This window comes from Leptopilina boulardi, unplaced genomic scaffold (assembly GCF_019393585.1).
Source record: "Leptopilina boulardi isolate dan_hultmark-lab unplaced genomic scaffold, ZJU_Lbou_2.1 LbouV2_324, whole genome shotgun sequence".
In the NCBI taxonomy this organism is placed as follows: Eukaryota; Metazoa; Arthropoda; class Insecta; order Hymenoptera; family Figitidae; genus Leptopilina; species Leptopilina boulardi.
This window is the reverse complement of record NW_026137890.1, coordinates 835,476-855,128: the sequence shown is the minus strand read 5'-3', so window position 1 is coordinate 855,128 and position 19,653 is coordinate 835,476. Positions and strand designations below refer to the sequence as shown.

General features: G+C 26.3%; 2 protein-coding genes across 2 annotated transcripts in view; one reads left to right on the top strand and one right to left on the bottom strand.

The window, feature by feature from the left end:
* The window catches only part of LOC127284371 (elongation of very long chain fatty acids protein-like), a 42,146-nt gene extending 34,789 nt beyond the window's left edge, over nt 1-7,357 (top strand). The window contains exon 6 of the mRNA XM_051309772.1: nt 1,121-7,357. Coding sequence (XP_051165729.1) covers nt 1,121-1,452 — 332 coding nt within the window. The 3' untranslated portion in view covers nt 1,453-7,357. The remainder of the gene's footprint in view (nt 1-1,120) is intronic.
* Nucleotides 1-14,684, bottom strand: part of LOC127284343 (uncharacterized) — a 105,152-nt gene extending 90,468 nt beyond the window's left edge. The window contains exon 1 of the mRNA XM_051309738.1: nt 14,616-14,684. The gene's annotated coding sequence lies outside the window, so the exon portion shown is untranslated. The remainder of the gene's footprint in view (nt 1-14,615) is intronic.
* Between the last annotated feature and the right edge of the window lie 4,969 nt (nt 14,685-19,653).

The following is a 19,653-nucleotide window of genomic DNA, read 5'->3' as shown; positions in this document are numbered from 1 at the left end:
ATCGTATTATAAAAATGTAAAATATTATTAAATTATGAGTGTTTTGCAACATTTGTTAACGTTATTTAATGCAAAACATATATATTTACAAAGTATGGAGCAGAATATTATTATTGAAACAATTATTCATTATTTAATAATAGGTGTCCCACTGTTTAACACAAACCTTCAAAACAAGACAGATGTATCAAGTTCCAAAAACTTAAAATTTTTCTTTTTCATCACAATATAATTTAAATAGAATATATGCATTATGTAGAAAAGAGTTCAAACTTTATGGTAATACCAAAAAGTGTCTAAAAATATATAAAATTGACATATTAATATGTCTTTGAAAAAAAGTGTCCCACTGTTTGTCACTCTCCCCTACATACATATATACATATATATGAATATTTTTTTTTTATTTTTAAAACAAAAAGGAAGAACTTTAAGATTTTAGACGATGATATTCTTATGCCATTTTCAATCGTCTAGATAGAGAAACGCAATGTTAAACAAAGAAGTACTTATGTTATATTCCTTGGTGTAAGAAAGAAAGGTATGCGTTAGCTATTCAGTTTTACACTTTCTTTATAGCTTTTTCACGTGATAAAGGGAGAAAGAAATAATTAATTAATCCTTTTTAACAGATTGCAGGTCAAGCGAACCCTCATTTGCAAAATAAAGATATATTTTTCTCTCTCCATAACTTGTTCTTCTCTCTGTCACCGAAAACCCAGCAAGGGTCCGGACGGAATGAGTAAATGAATGAATACCAAGATTATTATAGTTAATAAAAATAATGTAAGCTTGAAGTAAGATAGCAGCAAGTTTACAGTGAGCTTAATTGAAGAACTATTAACAATTTAAACCAGAAGTTTACGGTGTATGATTACCAATAGCTTACAGTGTAATCTTGTTGTAGAGCAGACATTTGCAACTCATCTTAGTCTCACTTGAAGTTTACCAAATTGATGTTTAGGCTTAAAGGAAACTTACAACAATATATTGTGCTATGAGGGAAAATTTTATTTAGGCCATATTACCAGTTCGACTCTCATTGAAATAAAAGTTTGACTTACTAAAAAGTAAAGAAATTAAATAAAGTAAATTAATGAATCATTTTAATTTTTTGCAGGTCTAATTAATTCATTCGTCCATATCGTCATGTATAGTCATTATTTGGCAACGTCTTTAAAACTTGGTAAGCCCTGGTGGAAGAAGTACATCACTCAACTCCAATTGGTCCAATTCGTCTTTATTCTGTTCCACTTCGCACAACTTGCTTGGGTGAAAAATTGTGCATTTCCAAGATGGCCAGCTGCTATTATGGTTCCACAAAATCTTTTCATGATTGTCCTTTTTGGCGATTTTTATTATAAAACTTACATTAAGAAACGTATCGCTAAAAATGCTGGACAAAATGGATTTTCCAAACACTTGTCTAATGGAAAATCCAAACATCAGTAACACTCAATCGAAATTTGACATTTCCATTTTTGACGTTCGAGATTTTTCATCGATCGTGAAAAATTAATTATAGAATAAGGGGCATTTCACAAATTACATAAGTTTTATTTTCGGATTTATAAATAATTATAAGCAATTACAATAGGCAAACATTAGCGCCATTTTTTAATGATCGTTAGAAAATCCTCCCTCCCCTTAAAACCTTACGTAATTTGTGTATGGACCCTAAGACCGGAAAAGATAGAAGACCGAAAATTTTTTTTTCTGTCAAGTTGAAACAGTCGCAAAGAGACTAACGAAGAGAATATGTTGCTTTTCAGTTAGATCAGAAAAAACAGTTTTAATGTTTTTCCTAATTATTCTTAAAATTCCGAATTTCTAACTAGATAGCACGTTATATTTTGTAAATATTGCTGCAATATTAATATGTCATTTCCCAAAAATATCACTTACATCTTAAGACTTTAAATCACCCACGTGTTAAAATTCTTGGGAATTTTCGATCAAAAATTCTAATAGGAAAATCCGACGGAATTGCAATCGGAAATTTTAATTATTTTATTTTAAAAGTTAAAATAATTATTTTTTCATTTAACAAATAATTTTCCTCGTAATCAGGAGTCATTTAGAATATCATTCTCGAAGATTTTTTTATTCCTTTTGACAAACCAAGTCATCCGGATACACAGAAAAAACCTAGTCTCATTTTTGTTGCAGTTCAAAATGAGTCAATGCTAAAGGACATAGAAAGTGGCGCCACCTTCCTGACTCATTTTGAGACCAGGTTTTTTCTGTGAAATAAGTTTTATCACCCCTATGACTTTGTTTGACAAAAGGAACAAAAAATCCTCCAGATAGTTGTTCCACTGATTCCTGGTCAGCAGGATGATTATTTTTATCATCCTGATAAATTGTCAAAAGGAATAAAACACCTCGAGGACGATATTCCATTGACTCTTGGTCAGAAGGATGATGCCTCATATCATCTAGATGATTTGGTTTGTCAAAAGGAACAAAACATCCTCAAGGATGATGTTCCAAATGACTCCTTATCATCCGGTAAATTGTTTGTTTAATGAATCCCTGGCGGATTGTATGATGCGAATGCTCCACGAAATTGGAGGAGCATTCGTGGAGCACCCCTACCGAAAGAGTGGTACTGGAATGGTACTGAATTGGACTTGGCTTGAGTTCCACTTCAGTACCACTACCTGATAACCCATAAGAAGACATTTTTAAAGTACTTTAACAATAGTTTTAAAGGTATGTTAGAACACCAAAACATCTCTCACGATATCCGTTTAAAACAGCAAAAAAAACATAATAGTTTGTAGAAAATTTCAGTTAAGTTTGGAAATTATATTGCAATCCCTCCTTGAACAATAGAACCCTAGGTCCTTTGTTGAAGGATTATAATTTTAATCCGAGTTTTATTGCTTAAAAAATTTGTTATTTTAATAACTCAACTTAAAAAAATATTTATTGAGATTCGTTAATATTTCCAGATTATGAATATCTAAAATTTATCATAAAATAATTACATTTAAAAAAGTTGTAATTTATCACGTATACCTTAAGTTTGATTAAAAAAAGGGACATCATTTTTGAATTTAGCTGCCAAAGGAAATATCATATGCATAATAATGTATGAAAATAATATAAATCCATGAAAAACAAATATAATATTGAAATAAATATAAAGTATTAGTTTAAACATATTGAAAAAGCTAGTCGCTTTTCACTTTTATGAGGGTATTAACGGTAACTCGACCCTTTTCGCAGGTAAATTTCCCAGTTCCATTTCAGTACCAAAATGAACTAAATTAGTACTGAGTTGGTATTGAGATCTCAGTTCCAATTTCCCAGTACCAATCCAGTAGCACCCTTCCGATAGGAACGAGATAGAAATTTTATCTAAAATGTATAAAAATGATGAAATTGATAATATAATTATTAAAATCAATAAGTTTTATGCATTTTAAGATGAGTATTGTTGAATAATTATAAAATTTTTATGTTTTTATTAATTTCAATATATTGCAGTTGATTGTCAACATTTGTCGATAAGATCAATAGAGCCGCGCTTTTTAGCAGGAAGGTGGCAGCACTCTTATTTTCTTTTCTTTACATTTTTTCCATATTTTTTTTATCAAGAGCAAAATTATTTGTTCAACGGAAATATTAGTAAAAAAATGTATTATTTTATTTAAAAAAATTAATATTTTATTTTAAAAAATTAATATTTTATTTTAAAAAATTAATATTTCATTTTAAAAAATTAATATTTTAACAAAAAAATATTATTGGTATAAAAAAATAAATTTTATTTATCAAAAAAAAAATTTGAAAAAAATTCATTTTAAACGTAAGGGAGAGTCGGTAGTGGCGAGACACGTTTTGTTTTTTTGTTATAGCACTCACATTTTCAAGAACATCAAGTCTGTATATATATCCATGGACAGGTGTGACTCTATACTGCAAATTTAACTTATACAGTTACAGAACAGATATTGGAAAAAAAAGTTATTGCCGATTTACGATAATGTCTCGCGACTACCGACATAAAAAATCGTCCGTAGTGGCGAGACACTATATCTTAAAATCAGAGTCTTCATCGTTCAAACGTAACAAAAAACAAAGGAATCAAAGAGAAAGAGTATAATAATTGAAGCCTTTAAATCATAATATTGTTTCATTCAATCATAAAAATACAGGCAAATATTTTTCTGATTGTGAGCCGCTAATCCATGTCACAGTTATTAAAAACAAATAAGCTTTTCTTCCTGTTCATCTTTTTCAATTTAAACTATAGTTATGAAAAATATTGTCGACAAAACGTACAAAAATTATATCAAATTCATTAGGACATGTACAATATTATTAGATATAAAAAGCCACTGCCGACAACAAGTGTCTCGCCAATGCGGAAACAGCATTTTTCGGTAATGACGATGTACAATCCTATGCATCGAACAATAATTCATAGTGCTCTGGAAATTTTGAAGGAAACTTAAATACTAAAGACTCAAAACATTTAACCCTTCAGAAAATTCCGGAAATTTTTATATATTATCACTTATACCGATGGGAAATAAAACTTTTAAAATATCTTGAAACTGTTATTAACAGTATAGCGATATTTCGTACATCAAAAACGTATGCATCATATTGAAAAGTTAAAGCACAATAAAACTTGTCTTTCAGGCCAGAAGTGCCAGCACAGTCAGTTCAGCTGTCTGAAATATCCTAATGTCTCGCCACACAGGCTGTCTCGCCACTGCGGATAACGCCCTAAATAATAGTGAAAAAAACTGTATTAGGGTCAGTTTGGGTAAATGGGGACAAAATCGTTATTTTTTACAAATTACATAAGTTTCTTTCATTAAAAGGTAATAATTGCGGGTTTATATTTTTTTAAGTTGTTATTTACATTCCCAGGATTAATTTTATGCTCCAGAAAAATGTTTAGATAAGCTTCAAACGCATGAAACTGACTGTCCCCATTTACCCAAAAATTTAGAAAATTTCATAAAATTTGGAGTAAATGGGGACAGCATAGTTTCTAAGAAAGTTTTGAGAAAAAAATAAGAGTGCTGCCACCTACCTGCTAAAAAACGCGGCTCTATTGATTTTAGCGACAAATGTTGACAATGACCTGCAATAAATTGAAATTAATAAAAACATAACAAATTTTATAATTATTCAACAATACTCATCTTAAAATGTATAAAACTTATTGATTTTAATAATTATATTATCAATTTCATCATTTTTATACGTTTTAGATAAAATTAATTTTAAACGTAAATAATGGTGAAAAAAATGTATTAGGTATTTCATCAAAAAAATTGATTTATTAGTAATAACAAGGAGGGGGTTCTTTATGTTTATTTCATAAACATTATGCTTCCTCATTGTGTGAAGCAAAAAATTCGCTTCCTCGTGAAGGAAGCAATGAATTTGTCCAATTCAATTGATTGATTTAAAAAATTTCGAGTTAAAAATGTTTTAAATTAATTAAATTTTTTGAAAAATAAAGAAAATTTTAATTAATTTTGAGTGTAACATAAACTTTATATATACGAATCGATTCGTTTTAATGCAAGGAATACAATTATTTTATTCATCAACTTGTATTTAAAAAAAAACACAAAATTTTTTAGCTAAAATATGAATTTTCGATTTTTCAATAATTGTATTCCTTGCATTAAAACGAATCGATTCGTATATATAAAGTTTATGTTACACTTAAAATTAATTAAAACTTTCTTTATTTTTCAAAAAATTTAATTAATTTAAAACATTTTTAACTCGAAATTTTTTAAATCAATCAATTGAATTGGACAAATTCATTGCTTCCTTCACGAGGAAGCGAATTTTTTGCTTCACACAATGAGGAAGCATAATGTTTATGAAATAAACATAAAGGACCCCCTCCTTGTTTACTAATATTTCCGTTAAACAAATAATTTTGCTTTTGATAAAAAAAATATGGAAAAAATGTAAAGAAAAGAAAATAAGAGTGCTGCCACCTTCCTGCTAAAAAGCACGGCTCTATTGATTGACTCTATGTTGACTCTATCGGCTTTATGTTGACAATCAACTGCAATATATTGAAATTAATAAAAACATACAAAAATTTTTAATTATTCAACATTACTCATCTTAAAATGCATAAAACTTTTTGATTTTAATAATTATATTATCAATTTCATCATTTTTATACATTTTAGATAAAATTTCGATCTCGTGCTCCACGAATGCTCCTCCAATTTCGTGGAGCATTTGCATCATACAATCCGCTAGGGAAGAAATAATTTTTTCAATTTTTCAAATGAAAATAAAAGTTAACTATAATTCATAAATAATTAAGCAAATAGAAATAATTAGTCAATTGTTGTCTATATATTATAAATATAAAACAGTTCACTGTATTATTAAATTTAAACAATGAACAATTCGTTAAATTTGTATCCCTGTACAAAGCTCGTCTGTTGAGTAAATTTGGATAGAAGTTGGTGCAGCCAAGTTTGAAGGTTGCATACATCCAGGTGTCAGAAATAAGATTTGTCAAATTGTAAGTTTAAGAATGCCCACTGGTATAAAAAGTAAACTTAATACTTTTTATAAAAAATTCTACTAACTATATTCAAGAAATATTCAGGAAAGTTTCAAAATAAAATTGAAAAATGTTTATTCACAAAAATGCAATCCTTGTATTATTCAAATTTTTGAGCTTGGCTGAGTCAAATTTTGTCAAATTTTATTCAAGAAAACGAAATGTCTAATGCAAAGACAAGTTTGAATTATTTTTAAATTGGAAAATTTGTTAATAATATTTTTTTTTCGTTTTTTTTTTGAATTACGTCAGACACGCAATTTCATAAAAATGGCTCATTTATTTCCTTCATCTTTTTAGTAAACCTGATCTTCTACAACTATTAAAATGTAATCAACATCGAAATACCATTTCGCTTTATCTTCAAGTCATCATATATTTAAAATTACTTGTCATTTCTCACACTTGTAACATACATATATAATAATGACATTAACAGTAATTGCAATCTTCGTCACAATGCACATATATTTTTCATTCTAGTTTACAATTTGTCCCATATATTTAAATTTTCTAGCATTACTACGTCTACAATAGAAATTTCCGTAAAATTTATTTAAAAAAAAGTTTTCATATTAATATCATATTTTGCTTGAATATTTTCATTACATTTTATATCAATTATGAATTAAATAATTAATTTCAAAGAGAACTAAAGTTTACTTACATCAACTATGTACAGAAATATATAGAAAATTAGTAAATCCTTTAATTTTAACCACCATCTGACTTATTAACAGATCTTTTACCTAAGATATATAACTTAATCATTTAAAATATTTCACCAACACTGTAAGTATTCCTTAAAAGTACTGTAGGTAATTTTTCAGTATTTTTTAAACTGTCTTGTCAATCAAGTGCTACTTGAATTTTATTTTTACATATTTCATTGCAAAAAAATTTTATTATAATAATTAATTAAATTATTAGAAAAAAAATTATTACAATTAAATGTTTAATTATTTGACTTTAAATTAAATAATTTTGTCATTTATTAATTATATATATATATTTATAATAATATTTATACTTGTATTGAATAATTTAGTGAAATATATATGATATATGATTTATTTCAATGAAAAAAATTAATAATTTAATTAAATTTTTACCATTATTGATTGCGATCAGGTGTATTTTAGGTAATTTGATCCCGTATAATTATAAGTTTTTCCAATTTGTTCCGTTGTTAATTATAAGTGGGTCCGAATTTATAGGATTATGGTTGCCAGCCATTATATTTTGTCGTTTGTGGAGCCGTAAATGCGGCCCTAAATTATAAGTGTGTATATGTATGAGAAGAATAAAACCTGTGAATTACAGTAAAACTCCTCTAAGGCGGAATCACAGCGGGCGGTACTGTATCGGTGAGAGTTGTGAATGCCTGAGTGATGTAAAACTCAGTGCTGAAATCTTTGAGTGCTCCTTATTACAATTTTTATTCCATACAAATAGAAACCACTGTTTATAGATTCTTGACACATCCCTGAATATTCGCTCACTAATACACAGAAAAAACCTAGTCTCATTTTTGTTGCAAATCAAAATGAGCCAATGTTAAATGACATAGACAGTGGCGCCACCAATCTGGTTCATTTTTGTTGCACATCAAAATGATTTTTTTTCTGTGTAGCTTTTTAATGGGTCTCTCTAAGGCGGAATGTGCTAATTGCTTTCCGCGTTAGAGGAGTTTGACTGTATTAAATTTAACTATACGAATTATTAATAATGTAGAAAATAAGTTTTTAATAGAAACTTTTCATTACATGAATTAAACAAGAAAAAAGTTTGCTATTTATAAATTATATACACAGAAATGCAGACTCATGCACGTCGTTTATTTTTTTCGTTTCGTTGAGAGATTCGTAGATGTAATGGTGGGAATTACTATTCCTCAAAGTAAAGTATATTATAGAATAAATATAAATTTTCTATTCGTATTAATATTCCATTTGAATATTAGTGACTTTTCAGTAAAATTAAAACGTCTGTCCCATTGTGATATTAAAGGAATATTTCACTGCAATCTTGAGATAATATTAAAATGTAATATTACCATTTAATTAATTGTATTATTATTAAATTAATTTTAATATTACAATGTTGTAATGTTACTGTAGAATATGAACATGCTCTCTAAATCTGAATATGTGAAATTTGCACTTTTTTCAAGTGTATATTTTTTTTAACTTATTAAAAAGTGTAATCAACTTATATATAAATGAAATATTCACATTTTCATGTGTGAACTTGTTTTCACTTATCAATAAGTGAAATCCACTTATGCCTAAGTAAAATAATTAATTAAAAAAATGTTTTATTTTAGTCTGTTAAAAACTTTAAGGGGGGCGCCTACTTTAGAATGTAAAAAACTGCGTACATTTCAGGAATTTTTTTCTCAAACACATTTAAATAAATTGATGCGAGATTTAGTGTATGTTTTCTTATATATTTAAATCTTTGAAATATAATTTTTTGATTAAATGAAAATAGAATTTAATAATAAAATAAACGCCATATATATAACGTCTCGCTGCTGAAATTTTCCCATTGCGTACAACCTAGGGTCCACAATTCTTATCCAAAACAAAAAAACAAAATTTTTTCTTTAAATATACATTATTGCCTTCTGTATGAATTAAAAGATTTCAATAGAAAGTAAAAACTGACATTTTTACATGACTTTTTTAAAAAAAATTTAATTTTCGCCAAAAAAAATCTCATTTTTTCTTTAAAAAAAAGCACTAAATTTAACTCTATCAAAAACAAATTTAATTCATACAGAAGAGACACTTTTTATCTTCAAAACAAGCCCAGGTAGACCTTAATCGGTTGAATAGATTTTTGTCTATCGTGTACGCAAACTACAAAAACAGTGTTTTGAAAAAAACGAGTTTAAAGATTGAAAAACATATAAGTGCTGTTTTTTAAAAACTTACGGCAGTCACAGGCCTCGATGAACGACTATTTTTTTTATGGGTAGCTCTTAGATAAGACGACATTTTACTGATAAATGGTAATTTTAATGGTAGATGTAATAGTAGATAAGCGCAACAAATTATGAAAAGTATTAGAGACCGCGAGTGGATTCGCGCGCCAGGCCACGCGCTTTATTGCGTTCTACAAGCTGTAACTCGAAAAATATTTTGTATTTTGACATAATATTTTAAGAGCATATTCTCTGATAGTTGTACTTTCAGTTAAGACAACTTTTAAAAAATCGATTTTTTTGACCCGATAAAGTAGGCGCCCCCCTTAATTAACCTTAATAAAAAATTTTTTTTGTACTTATAGTTTCAGAAACTTAACTTGAAAATTTTTTTAAATTCAAATAATAGGTTAATTGACAATAATAAAATAAATATATATTTATTTCATTAATAAATATTACTTTAGTCAATTAAATGATCTTTGTTTAAATTCCAAAATTATTGATTCAAATAAAAACTATTTGGTTCAAAAAATATTTATTCGATGTTCCTTATAACTGACACTTTGTAACAGATTTTCATAGCCTCTATTGGTCGAGCGCGTCTAGGTGCAGCTCCCAAACGGTAGAAGGCTCAATAGGGTTCTAATCTCAGGGGTCTTCCTAGTCTGCATGGCAAGATAATTCCGAAAATATGTGGAAAATACTTTTTTTTATTTACTCCTCATTATTATTTACGTTATATTAGAACAAAATATAAAGGTTTCGTATTTATTATACAATAATTATTATCTGTTTTAAATTTTTTTGCACGGGAATATTTACTTATTTATAAGTGTATATGAACTTAGAAATAAGTGAAGTTTATTCACTTATTTTTTGTGTGAATATTCACTTTAAATAAGTGAAATTTCACATATTCAGATTTATAGAGATGGGAAGGTTAATATGTAAAATTAAAATTCACTTATTTTCATTAAATATTAAAATAAAATTTCAAACCCGTGTAGAAAATCAAGACTGGTCCTAGCTTGGTCCTATCTATTTTGCCCTATTATTAACTAGGTCCAAGTTTGGCATTCTAGCTTGGTTTTACAATGGTTTGTGATGCGATTTTAGCCTAGTCCTAACTTGGGTGCCTAGTTAAGACCAATTTTAATAATAAATAATTAAACAAATTAATTTTAACCACAATTAATACTAACTTTCTAGAAGGCATATCCTGTAAGTTTTAAATTAAACTCTGAGAGTTGAATTAAAATTTGAACCCTACGGGAATCGAACCCCAGACGCATGACCTAAGATACCTATAACGAACGCTTTAACGATCGCGGCTACCGAACCTAATTAGACATTTTTATTTGACTTGTCTATATAAATTTTCACTATATTTTTTTAATTCTATTTTACAAAAATACTTAAAATCATCCAGAACTTTCACTGTAAGTGTTTTTATGTTGTCAAATAATGGATTTAAAACATTATATTGCTTTGTTTAGTTGTTTAAACAATTTATTGTTATTTATATTAACTTTTTTTGTAGTGCACCTAGAAAGATGCAGTTTTTTCCTAATTTTACAATTTATCTAGTTTATATTGATATTTGATATATTTGATAATTATAAAATTAAGAAAAAACTGCATCTTTCTAGTTGTACTACAAAAAAAGTTAATTAATAACAATTATAACTTTATATTTTGTTTGATAAATTGCAAAAATAGGAAAAATACTTCATTTTTCTAGAAACATTATGAAAAATGTTAATAAATAGAAACAATTATTTGTTTAAACAATTTAACATAATAGTTGTTGCAAATTTAATTCTATATTTTATTTTATTTATAAGCTTTAAATTAATAACTACTAAGAGAAGGTAACAAATTAATAAAATTGTGCTACTGTCTATGTGTATTTCAAAAAGTTGTAAATTATGAACAATAAATTGTTTAAACAATTAAAAATTTAACAAAGTATTTTTGAAATATATTATTTAGCAATATTTATAACAATTAAATAAATTAATAAATATAACTATGGAAAAATGTCTTTAAATATTTATTACAAATTAATAAATAATTAGAACCATATAAATAATTATTAATTAATTAAATAAGTATTATCTGAGAATATTTTACACATCCTAAATTCAATCACTTTTTTTCATAAAAAATTTTCTAACACTTAACTAGATGTTCTAGCTAAGTCCAAGTTAGGACCAGTCTAGAATATATAAACAGGGGCTGCCAAGGTAGGACTAATGTTGGGCCAACAATCATTTTAGGCATACGTTGGTGATTTCTACACGGGAAGTATAATTATAACGTAATAATAAAACATAGATTATATAGAAATATAGAGGTGGTTATATCGGGAAAAGGTTTTTCTTTTTATTTGGACTTGTTTATTTTGAAAAAGATAAGATCCTGAATTCCTAATATCAAGTTGTAAGAACTTCGTATGCGAATCTTCTAATGAATTTCTATCATATTATAATTATGTAAATAAGGAACATGTGACCCATGATCATCGTTTACGCTTGAATTCAATAACCGTGACCAAAACTCGAAAATAAATTTTGTAACAGGATATATCTAAATACTCAATATTGGATGGTCATTGGAAAGAAGACCCACTTTAATAACTGTTATATCTACATGAAAAAAGGCGGTCGAGTTAAACACAATCAGAAGAAGTCAGACACCGACCTACTTTTTAAAAGAATCTCTTACTTTTGTGCATATTTTCTCGTTCATAAAGTTCTCCACTCTTAGTGTAGCAACAGCCATTCTCTAAAATCCTTAACCAGGTGCCGTTACTCGTTTTCAAAATTTTATGTTTCTCTCAAGACACTCCATATTCAAAGTCTAATGTCTATATTTCATCACTCACGAAATAATTTCTATTATTGTATGTAAATTGTTTTGTCCCGACTAAATTTACCATATTTTTTTATAGTTAGTTTAACAAAACTATCATAATTTGGTTGAATTAACAAAAAATTTGTTTTAACCAACAACAAGTTTTGATATTTTAAACAAATTATTCTGTTAAATACACCAAGAAAATTAGTTGTTAAAACTTTCATGAACTAGAAATTTATTTTTAGATACAAAATAAAACGATGGATTTAGAGTTTGGAAGCAATTATTAGAATTTTCGTTAACTGGTGAAGCAAAATATAAAATACATTTACTAAAATTTAGAAAACTGTTCATCAAATTTCCGATAACTATTCAAAAATTTGTACATTTTAATGTAACAAAAAATTTTTTCTTATTTTGTTTACAATTACTAGCCATTTTTTGTATTATTTAACACTTCCACAATTTTATTACATTGTACACAGTTCAATATTGGAACATAATTATTTAGACATAATTACCTACATTAATGCATATAACCAAACAATGGTACATATTCCCATAATACACTAAACACATATGTACACACACGATTAACACTAAAACCTGGGTGTCGATAATGTAATTTGACTTAAGAAGAGGTAAGGCAGAAGGTAAAGGGTTATTTAATTTATTATAAAAAGTATAATTGAAAAATTTAATTATTTTTGATGATCTAAAAATGTTTTTGCTTCCTCGTGGAGGAAGCTATGTAGTCCTTTCGTTTATAAACTTTTTAAAAATGGTGAAAACAAATTTTCCTCTATATAGAAACATGTTATATGAGATCCTGATCAATTGTCCGGATGTATGTTTGTGTGTGTGTGTGTGTATGTGTGTGTGGATCGTTTTTGTGAACACGATATCTTTAACAGGTTTTAATGGATTTGGATAAAATTTGGTAGGCTTATTTAATACATTAATCTCTCAAAAATGACGAGAGGATTTTTAAAAATACCCCAAAAAAAAAATTTTATCGTCTTTTTTCCAAAAATTTTTTTTTAATTGAAAAAATTTTTAAATCGAAAAATTTAAGGTAATATATAATATAATCGTCTTCTTTATGTCAAGATGAATCGATTGATATATATAAAGTATAGATTTGATTGAAATTTAAAGAATTAAAGAAAGTTAAAAAATCAAAAATTCTCATTTTAGCTAAAAAATGATGTGTTTATTTAAATTCATGTTTATATATGAAATAATTTTATTCCCTGCATTGAAACGAATTGGTTGGTATATATAAAGTATAGAGTTGATTTAAAATTTGAGAATTAATAAAAATTGAAAAATCGAAAATTCATATTTTAGCTAAAAAATTTTGTGTTTTTTTTAAATACAAGTTGATGAATAAAATAATTGTATTCCTTGCATTAAAACGAATCGATTCGTATATATAAAGTTTATGTTACACTCAAAATTAATTAAAATTTTCTTTATTTTTCAAAAAATTTAATTAATTTAAAACATTTTTAACTCGAAATTTTTTAAATCAATCAATTGAATTGGACAAATTCATTGCTTCCTTCACGAGGAAGCGAATTTTTTGCTTCACACAATGAGGAAGCATAATGTTTATGAAATAAACATAAAGGACCCCCTCCTTGTTTACATTTAATACTGATTTAAGTCAAATACTTTCCGATAGAAGAAGAATATGAGAAATTTTTTTATCCTAAAAATAAATTATTTATTTATCGTCTAATTTGTGTTAAAAATAAATTAACATGTATATTTAAAGGTTACAATTAAAAATTTCAGGTAAAATGTTTGACTAGTGAATCAATAATTTATTTTTCTATTAAGTACTTTGATTTTTGTAAAGTACAGATCAATAGAAAAATCTTCTGAAAATTATCGTCCAAGTAAATATTATTTATTTTTCAAACATAAAGACTGATTAGTTAAAAATAACAAAGGTCAAAAATTGAATTAGTAGTTTCTAACTACTAAAACTAGTTTCAAACATGAAAATATTCGTTATATTTTTTCGTTAACATATTTTGAAAGTCGATGAAAAACTGAAACTTTTTTGTATCTTGGTCATAATTCGTAAATTCAATGCTTTCAGAGTTAGATGTCATTGAAATTAAGTGAATTTTTAAAAAAAATCAGATTTTTAAAAATTCAAAACTCGAAAATTTGAGCACTTATAAAAAAATAAAAAAATACGTAAACCTTTTTTTTCTATAAAGATTGAAAAAAAATATTTACCGAATTTAAAATCCCTGGCGGAATAAAATCACTAAACGTCCACTTTGTAAAGTAGACATTGGGTAGAAACTTGGTAATTCGCAAAAATAAATGTTAAAATGACAAAATATGAAAAAATTTGAGTTGCAAAAGGTAAATAAATATCCAGAGACTCAATTCTAGTAATAATTGCGTTAAATAAAGCATTAAATATTAAAAAATTAATATAATTTGTGCAAAGTAACTTGTCGCATGTTTACATTCTATTGGTTTTTTTTATTATTTCCAATAAATTAATGTAAAATGACGTAGAACTTTACACATAATTTTAAAAAATGGTTAAATTCATCAAATTGATGTATTTTTGAGGTTAATTAATTAATGATAATAAAAATTATATTTAATCTCAATAGTGTTGTGAAATACTATAGAAACTGTATTACCGACCACATGTGATAATAAAAAGTTCGATTTTACTGTAAGTAAAGTTATAGTTATGCATAAATACTTAGATGTCACTATAGTCACCTTGAATATGCTTCTGCTGGAATATAGATTTTGAATTGAATATGACATGACGATCGTTATTTTCAGTTGATGCCAGGACGCGACTATATATATTGTATTTCGTAAGTAGCGTGCTTATTTTTTTATTATACAATTAGTTTTGTTTTTTTCGATTGATTATTTTCTGAAGGTATGTTTAGAGTCACCCTGTCAATATATTAATATATGATAATATAATATCATATATTAATATATGATATTAATAATTATAATTATTATATAGGGTCAACCGGGGTAAATCCGAACGCTTTTAGTAAGTTTCAACAATAACATAAGTTTTTTCTTTAAAAAAAAAATACTTCCGGTATTCTGGTGCATGAAGTTGTTACTTTACTTCCATAGAACAATTTTATGGGGTAGCAAAATTTTTTGATAAATTACAATCGCAGGAAACTTAGCGTTCGTATTTACCTCGATACTTTGCAACTTTCCTAAAATACCGGGGTAAATACGAACGCCACTGTATTTCAGAAAAATCTTAGGGAAAATAAATTTAAAGTATTGCAATTGTTAAACTTATATAAAAACTCAAAACAATACGATAATAAACCTATTATGTAATAATGCATCATATATAAATACAAAAATCAAACAGGTTAAAAATTAAAATGCATTACACAATTAAAACCTTCAATAACTTTGTCAAATCATAACGGATTTTTGCAAAACTTGGTACAGAAAGTATTTTGGAGTGATTGAATGTAAATACAAAAATAAAAGTCAAATTTTTTAAATTCAAAATGGCGGACTTTCCTAAAACTTATTTTTAAAAATGATCAAATTTGCTAACTCCAAATTCGTAATCAGCGACCCTGAAACCCCCCGAGTAACAATTTTCGAGCGAATCCAATGAATTTTTTAATTCTCGTCCGCCATTTTGAATTTTGAAAAACTGACTTCAAATTGGTAATTAGCGACCCCAAAAACCGTAGAATACCAAATTTTATTAAGATCCTGAAAAACTTTTTTCAACAAACCATTTGTCAAAAAAATTGAAACACTCCTTCGAGAGAACAGAGATTAAGTTTCTGCTTATTAATTACTAACGAGGATACGTAAAGAAAGAAAAACTTTTTTCTATTTACTTTTATAATGTTAAAATAATAGTGTAATGAAATAAAAACAATTTTGTGTGGCTCTGATGAAAAAAAAAATTATTGAAAATACCGTTCGGATTTACCCCGGTTTTCCAATTTTCCTGGGAAATACAAACGGTCTGATATTATTAATAAAATTTTACAGAAGGCAAAAATCAAAAATGGTTTCTGTTCTAGTATTCATAACAAACAATTATAAATAATAAAATAAATTTTTAGCTTCTTTTTCTTCAAATACGAGACAAAATACTGAAAGAGTGTTATCTTTGATTTTCAATCTTTTTTGCAATACTCGTTATCTTTGTTTATGCTGTTGCTAATTAACAAACGGAAAATGGGATAATACTTAGAATCTCTTGAAGAGGATCTGAGGTAAAAATCCTCATAACGAACTTATTTTTAAAAATTTTAATTAAGCTGAAATAATTAGCGTTCGGATTTATCCCCCGTTCGGATTTACCCCGGCTGACCCTAATTATTATTATTATACAATTAGGTTAAATTTCTTTCAAACTGTTTTTATTATAAATTTGTTAATGATTTTTAGAGGCCTTTTACAGTTAAGATGTTTATTTATTGTTTGACATAAAGTTGTTACAACATGTTTCGGCTATTTAGCCCTCATCAGGTAAGTCAATGCACTTTTTTATATAATTACAAGTATAACGAACAATTATAAGATAAATACGTGAGTAAAACAAAATCTGTAATAAATAAAAGGATTTCGATGTTATTTATTAAATTATAGGATTAAATTATTAAAATTGAAATAGAGAATTAAATTATTAAAATAGAGAATTAAATTATTAAAATTAAAAGAATAAAAGAATAAAAGACTTACCACGTGTTTGGTCACATTATTTTAATTTGTTAGTTTGATTAATTTTTTTAATTTAAATAATTAAAAAAATTAAAAATTTAAAAAATTAGAAATTTTTAAAAAATTCAAATTTAAGAATCCATGGTGAATAAATGTTTCATGGTGTTCCATGGTAATATATCTGTTATGGCAGATTTCGAAAAAGTAAAAGGAAAAAAATGTTTGAGGTTATGATAAAAAGTTAAAAAAATCCCTGTATTATCATGTAAAATATTAATTTAAGTTTAGAAGATTGATGATAAAGTAGAGTCCTATATTAACCTATATGGAATTAATGTGGTAATTTTGAAAAATTTAGAAAAATTCTAAAAAATTACATTGTAGAATCCGTTATTATTGAAAAATATATTTTGCTTAGATTTTGTGTGTCTGTATTAAAATTTACATGGTTTAATTTATTACTTTGGATGTGTATCATTTCTAAAAATTTTCTTTTATAATTATTTCCTTCTGTTTCTAATACCTTGGGGTGTTCAAAATCAAAATTATGTTTTGTATTGTAAGTGTGAGACGATAAACCTGTGTTTGTTGATTTTATGTTCATTAATTCTATCTGATAAATGTCTACGGGTTTCTCCAATATAACTCTTAGAGCAATTTTTACATGGGATTTTATAAATGCAATTAATGTGATCAAAAACTATTTAAATTAAAAAAATTAATCAAACTAACAAATTAAAATAATGTGATCAAACACGTGGTAAGTCTTTTATTCTTTTAATTTTAATAATTTAATTCTCTATTTTAATAATTTAATTCTCTATTTCAATTTTAATAATTTAATCCTATAATTTAATAAATAACATCGAAATCCTTTTATTTATTACAGATTTTGTTTTACTCACGTATTTATCTTATAATTGTTCGTTATACTTGTAATTATTTAAAAAAGTGCATTGACTTACCTGATGAGGGCTAAATAGCCGAAACATGTTGTAACAACTTTATGTCAAACAATAAATAAACATCTTAACTGTAAAAGGCCTCTAAAAATCATTAACAAATTATACAATTAGTTTTGTTTTTTTCGATTGATTATTTTCTGAAGGTATGTTTAGATTCACCCTGTCAATATGATAATACATATGATAATATAATATCATATATTAATATATGATATTAATAATTATAATTATTATATAATTATTATTATTATAATTATTAATATCATATATTAATATATGATATTATATTATCATATATTAATATATTGACAGGGTGACTCTAAACATACCTTCAGAAAATAATCAATCGAAAAAAACAAAACTAATTGTATAATAAAAAAATAAGCATGCTACTTACGAAATACAATATATATAGTCGCGTCCTGGCATCAACTGAAAATAACGATCGTCATGTCATATTCAATTCAAAATCTATATTCCAGCAGAAGCATATTCAAGGTGACTATAGTGACATCTAAGTATTTATGCATAACTATAACTTTACTTACAGTAAAATCGAACTTTTTATTATCACATGTGGTCGGTAATACAGTTTCTATAGTATTTCACAACACTATTGAGATTAAATATAATTTTTATTATCATTAATTAATTAACCTCAAAAATACATCAATTTGATGAATTTAACCATTTTTTAAAATTATGTGTAAAGTTCTACGTCATTTTACATTAATTTATTGGAAATAATAAAAAAAACCAATAGAATTTAAACATGCGACAAGTTACTTTGCACAATTTATATTAATTTTTTAATATTTAATGCTTTATTTAACGCAATTATTACTAGAATTGAGTCTCTGGATATTTATTTACCTTTTGCAACTCAAATTTTTTCATATTTTGTCATTTTAACATTTATTTTTGCGAATTACCAAGTTTCTACCCAATGTCTACTTTACAAAGTGGACGTTTAGTGATTTTATTCCGCCAGGGATGTTATATGTAAATCTCACGTAGAATCGCCCATATATATAAAACATTATAAATTATAAATAGATTATAAATCATTAAAACAATAATATTTATAATTAACAATTAACAAATTATAATTATTGTAATAACAATAATAATTAATAATTAGTTAATAATAATTTATTATGATACAATAATTATTTATAATAAATTATAAGTTATATATGATATATAAGGTTTAAAAAACCCATCTAACGTCGAAAATAACCTTTTATTTAAATAAATAATTGAAAATTCGGCTCGGAAAAGTATCCGGCGAACAGGAAGTTAAAAGAAGTGGCGCGAGGAAAGCAAAGGACCTGTCGCGTTGAGAGTGGGAGGTGCAAGGATAAATGGAGATGGGCCGTAAGGCGAAAGTGGAGAGAGTGAATAGGGAAAAGAGTGGAAACCGTGGAGTGAAAAGGGGCTCGCCGATGGGATGTTTGGAAAAGTGTAGAGGAACACGTTACCAATGGCTCAGCTAAGAACAAGAATTCATGAAGTTGTAGCAAAGTTTTTTGCATTCTTTATGAATTCTCGTTACCCTCATCAGCGACATGTATCAATTTCTTTAATTACACAGGTCTACAAATAAGACT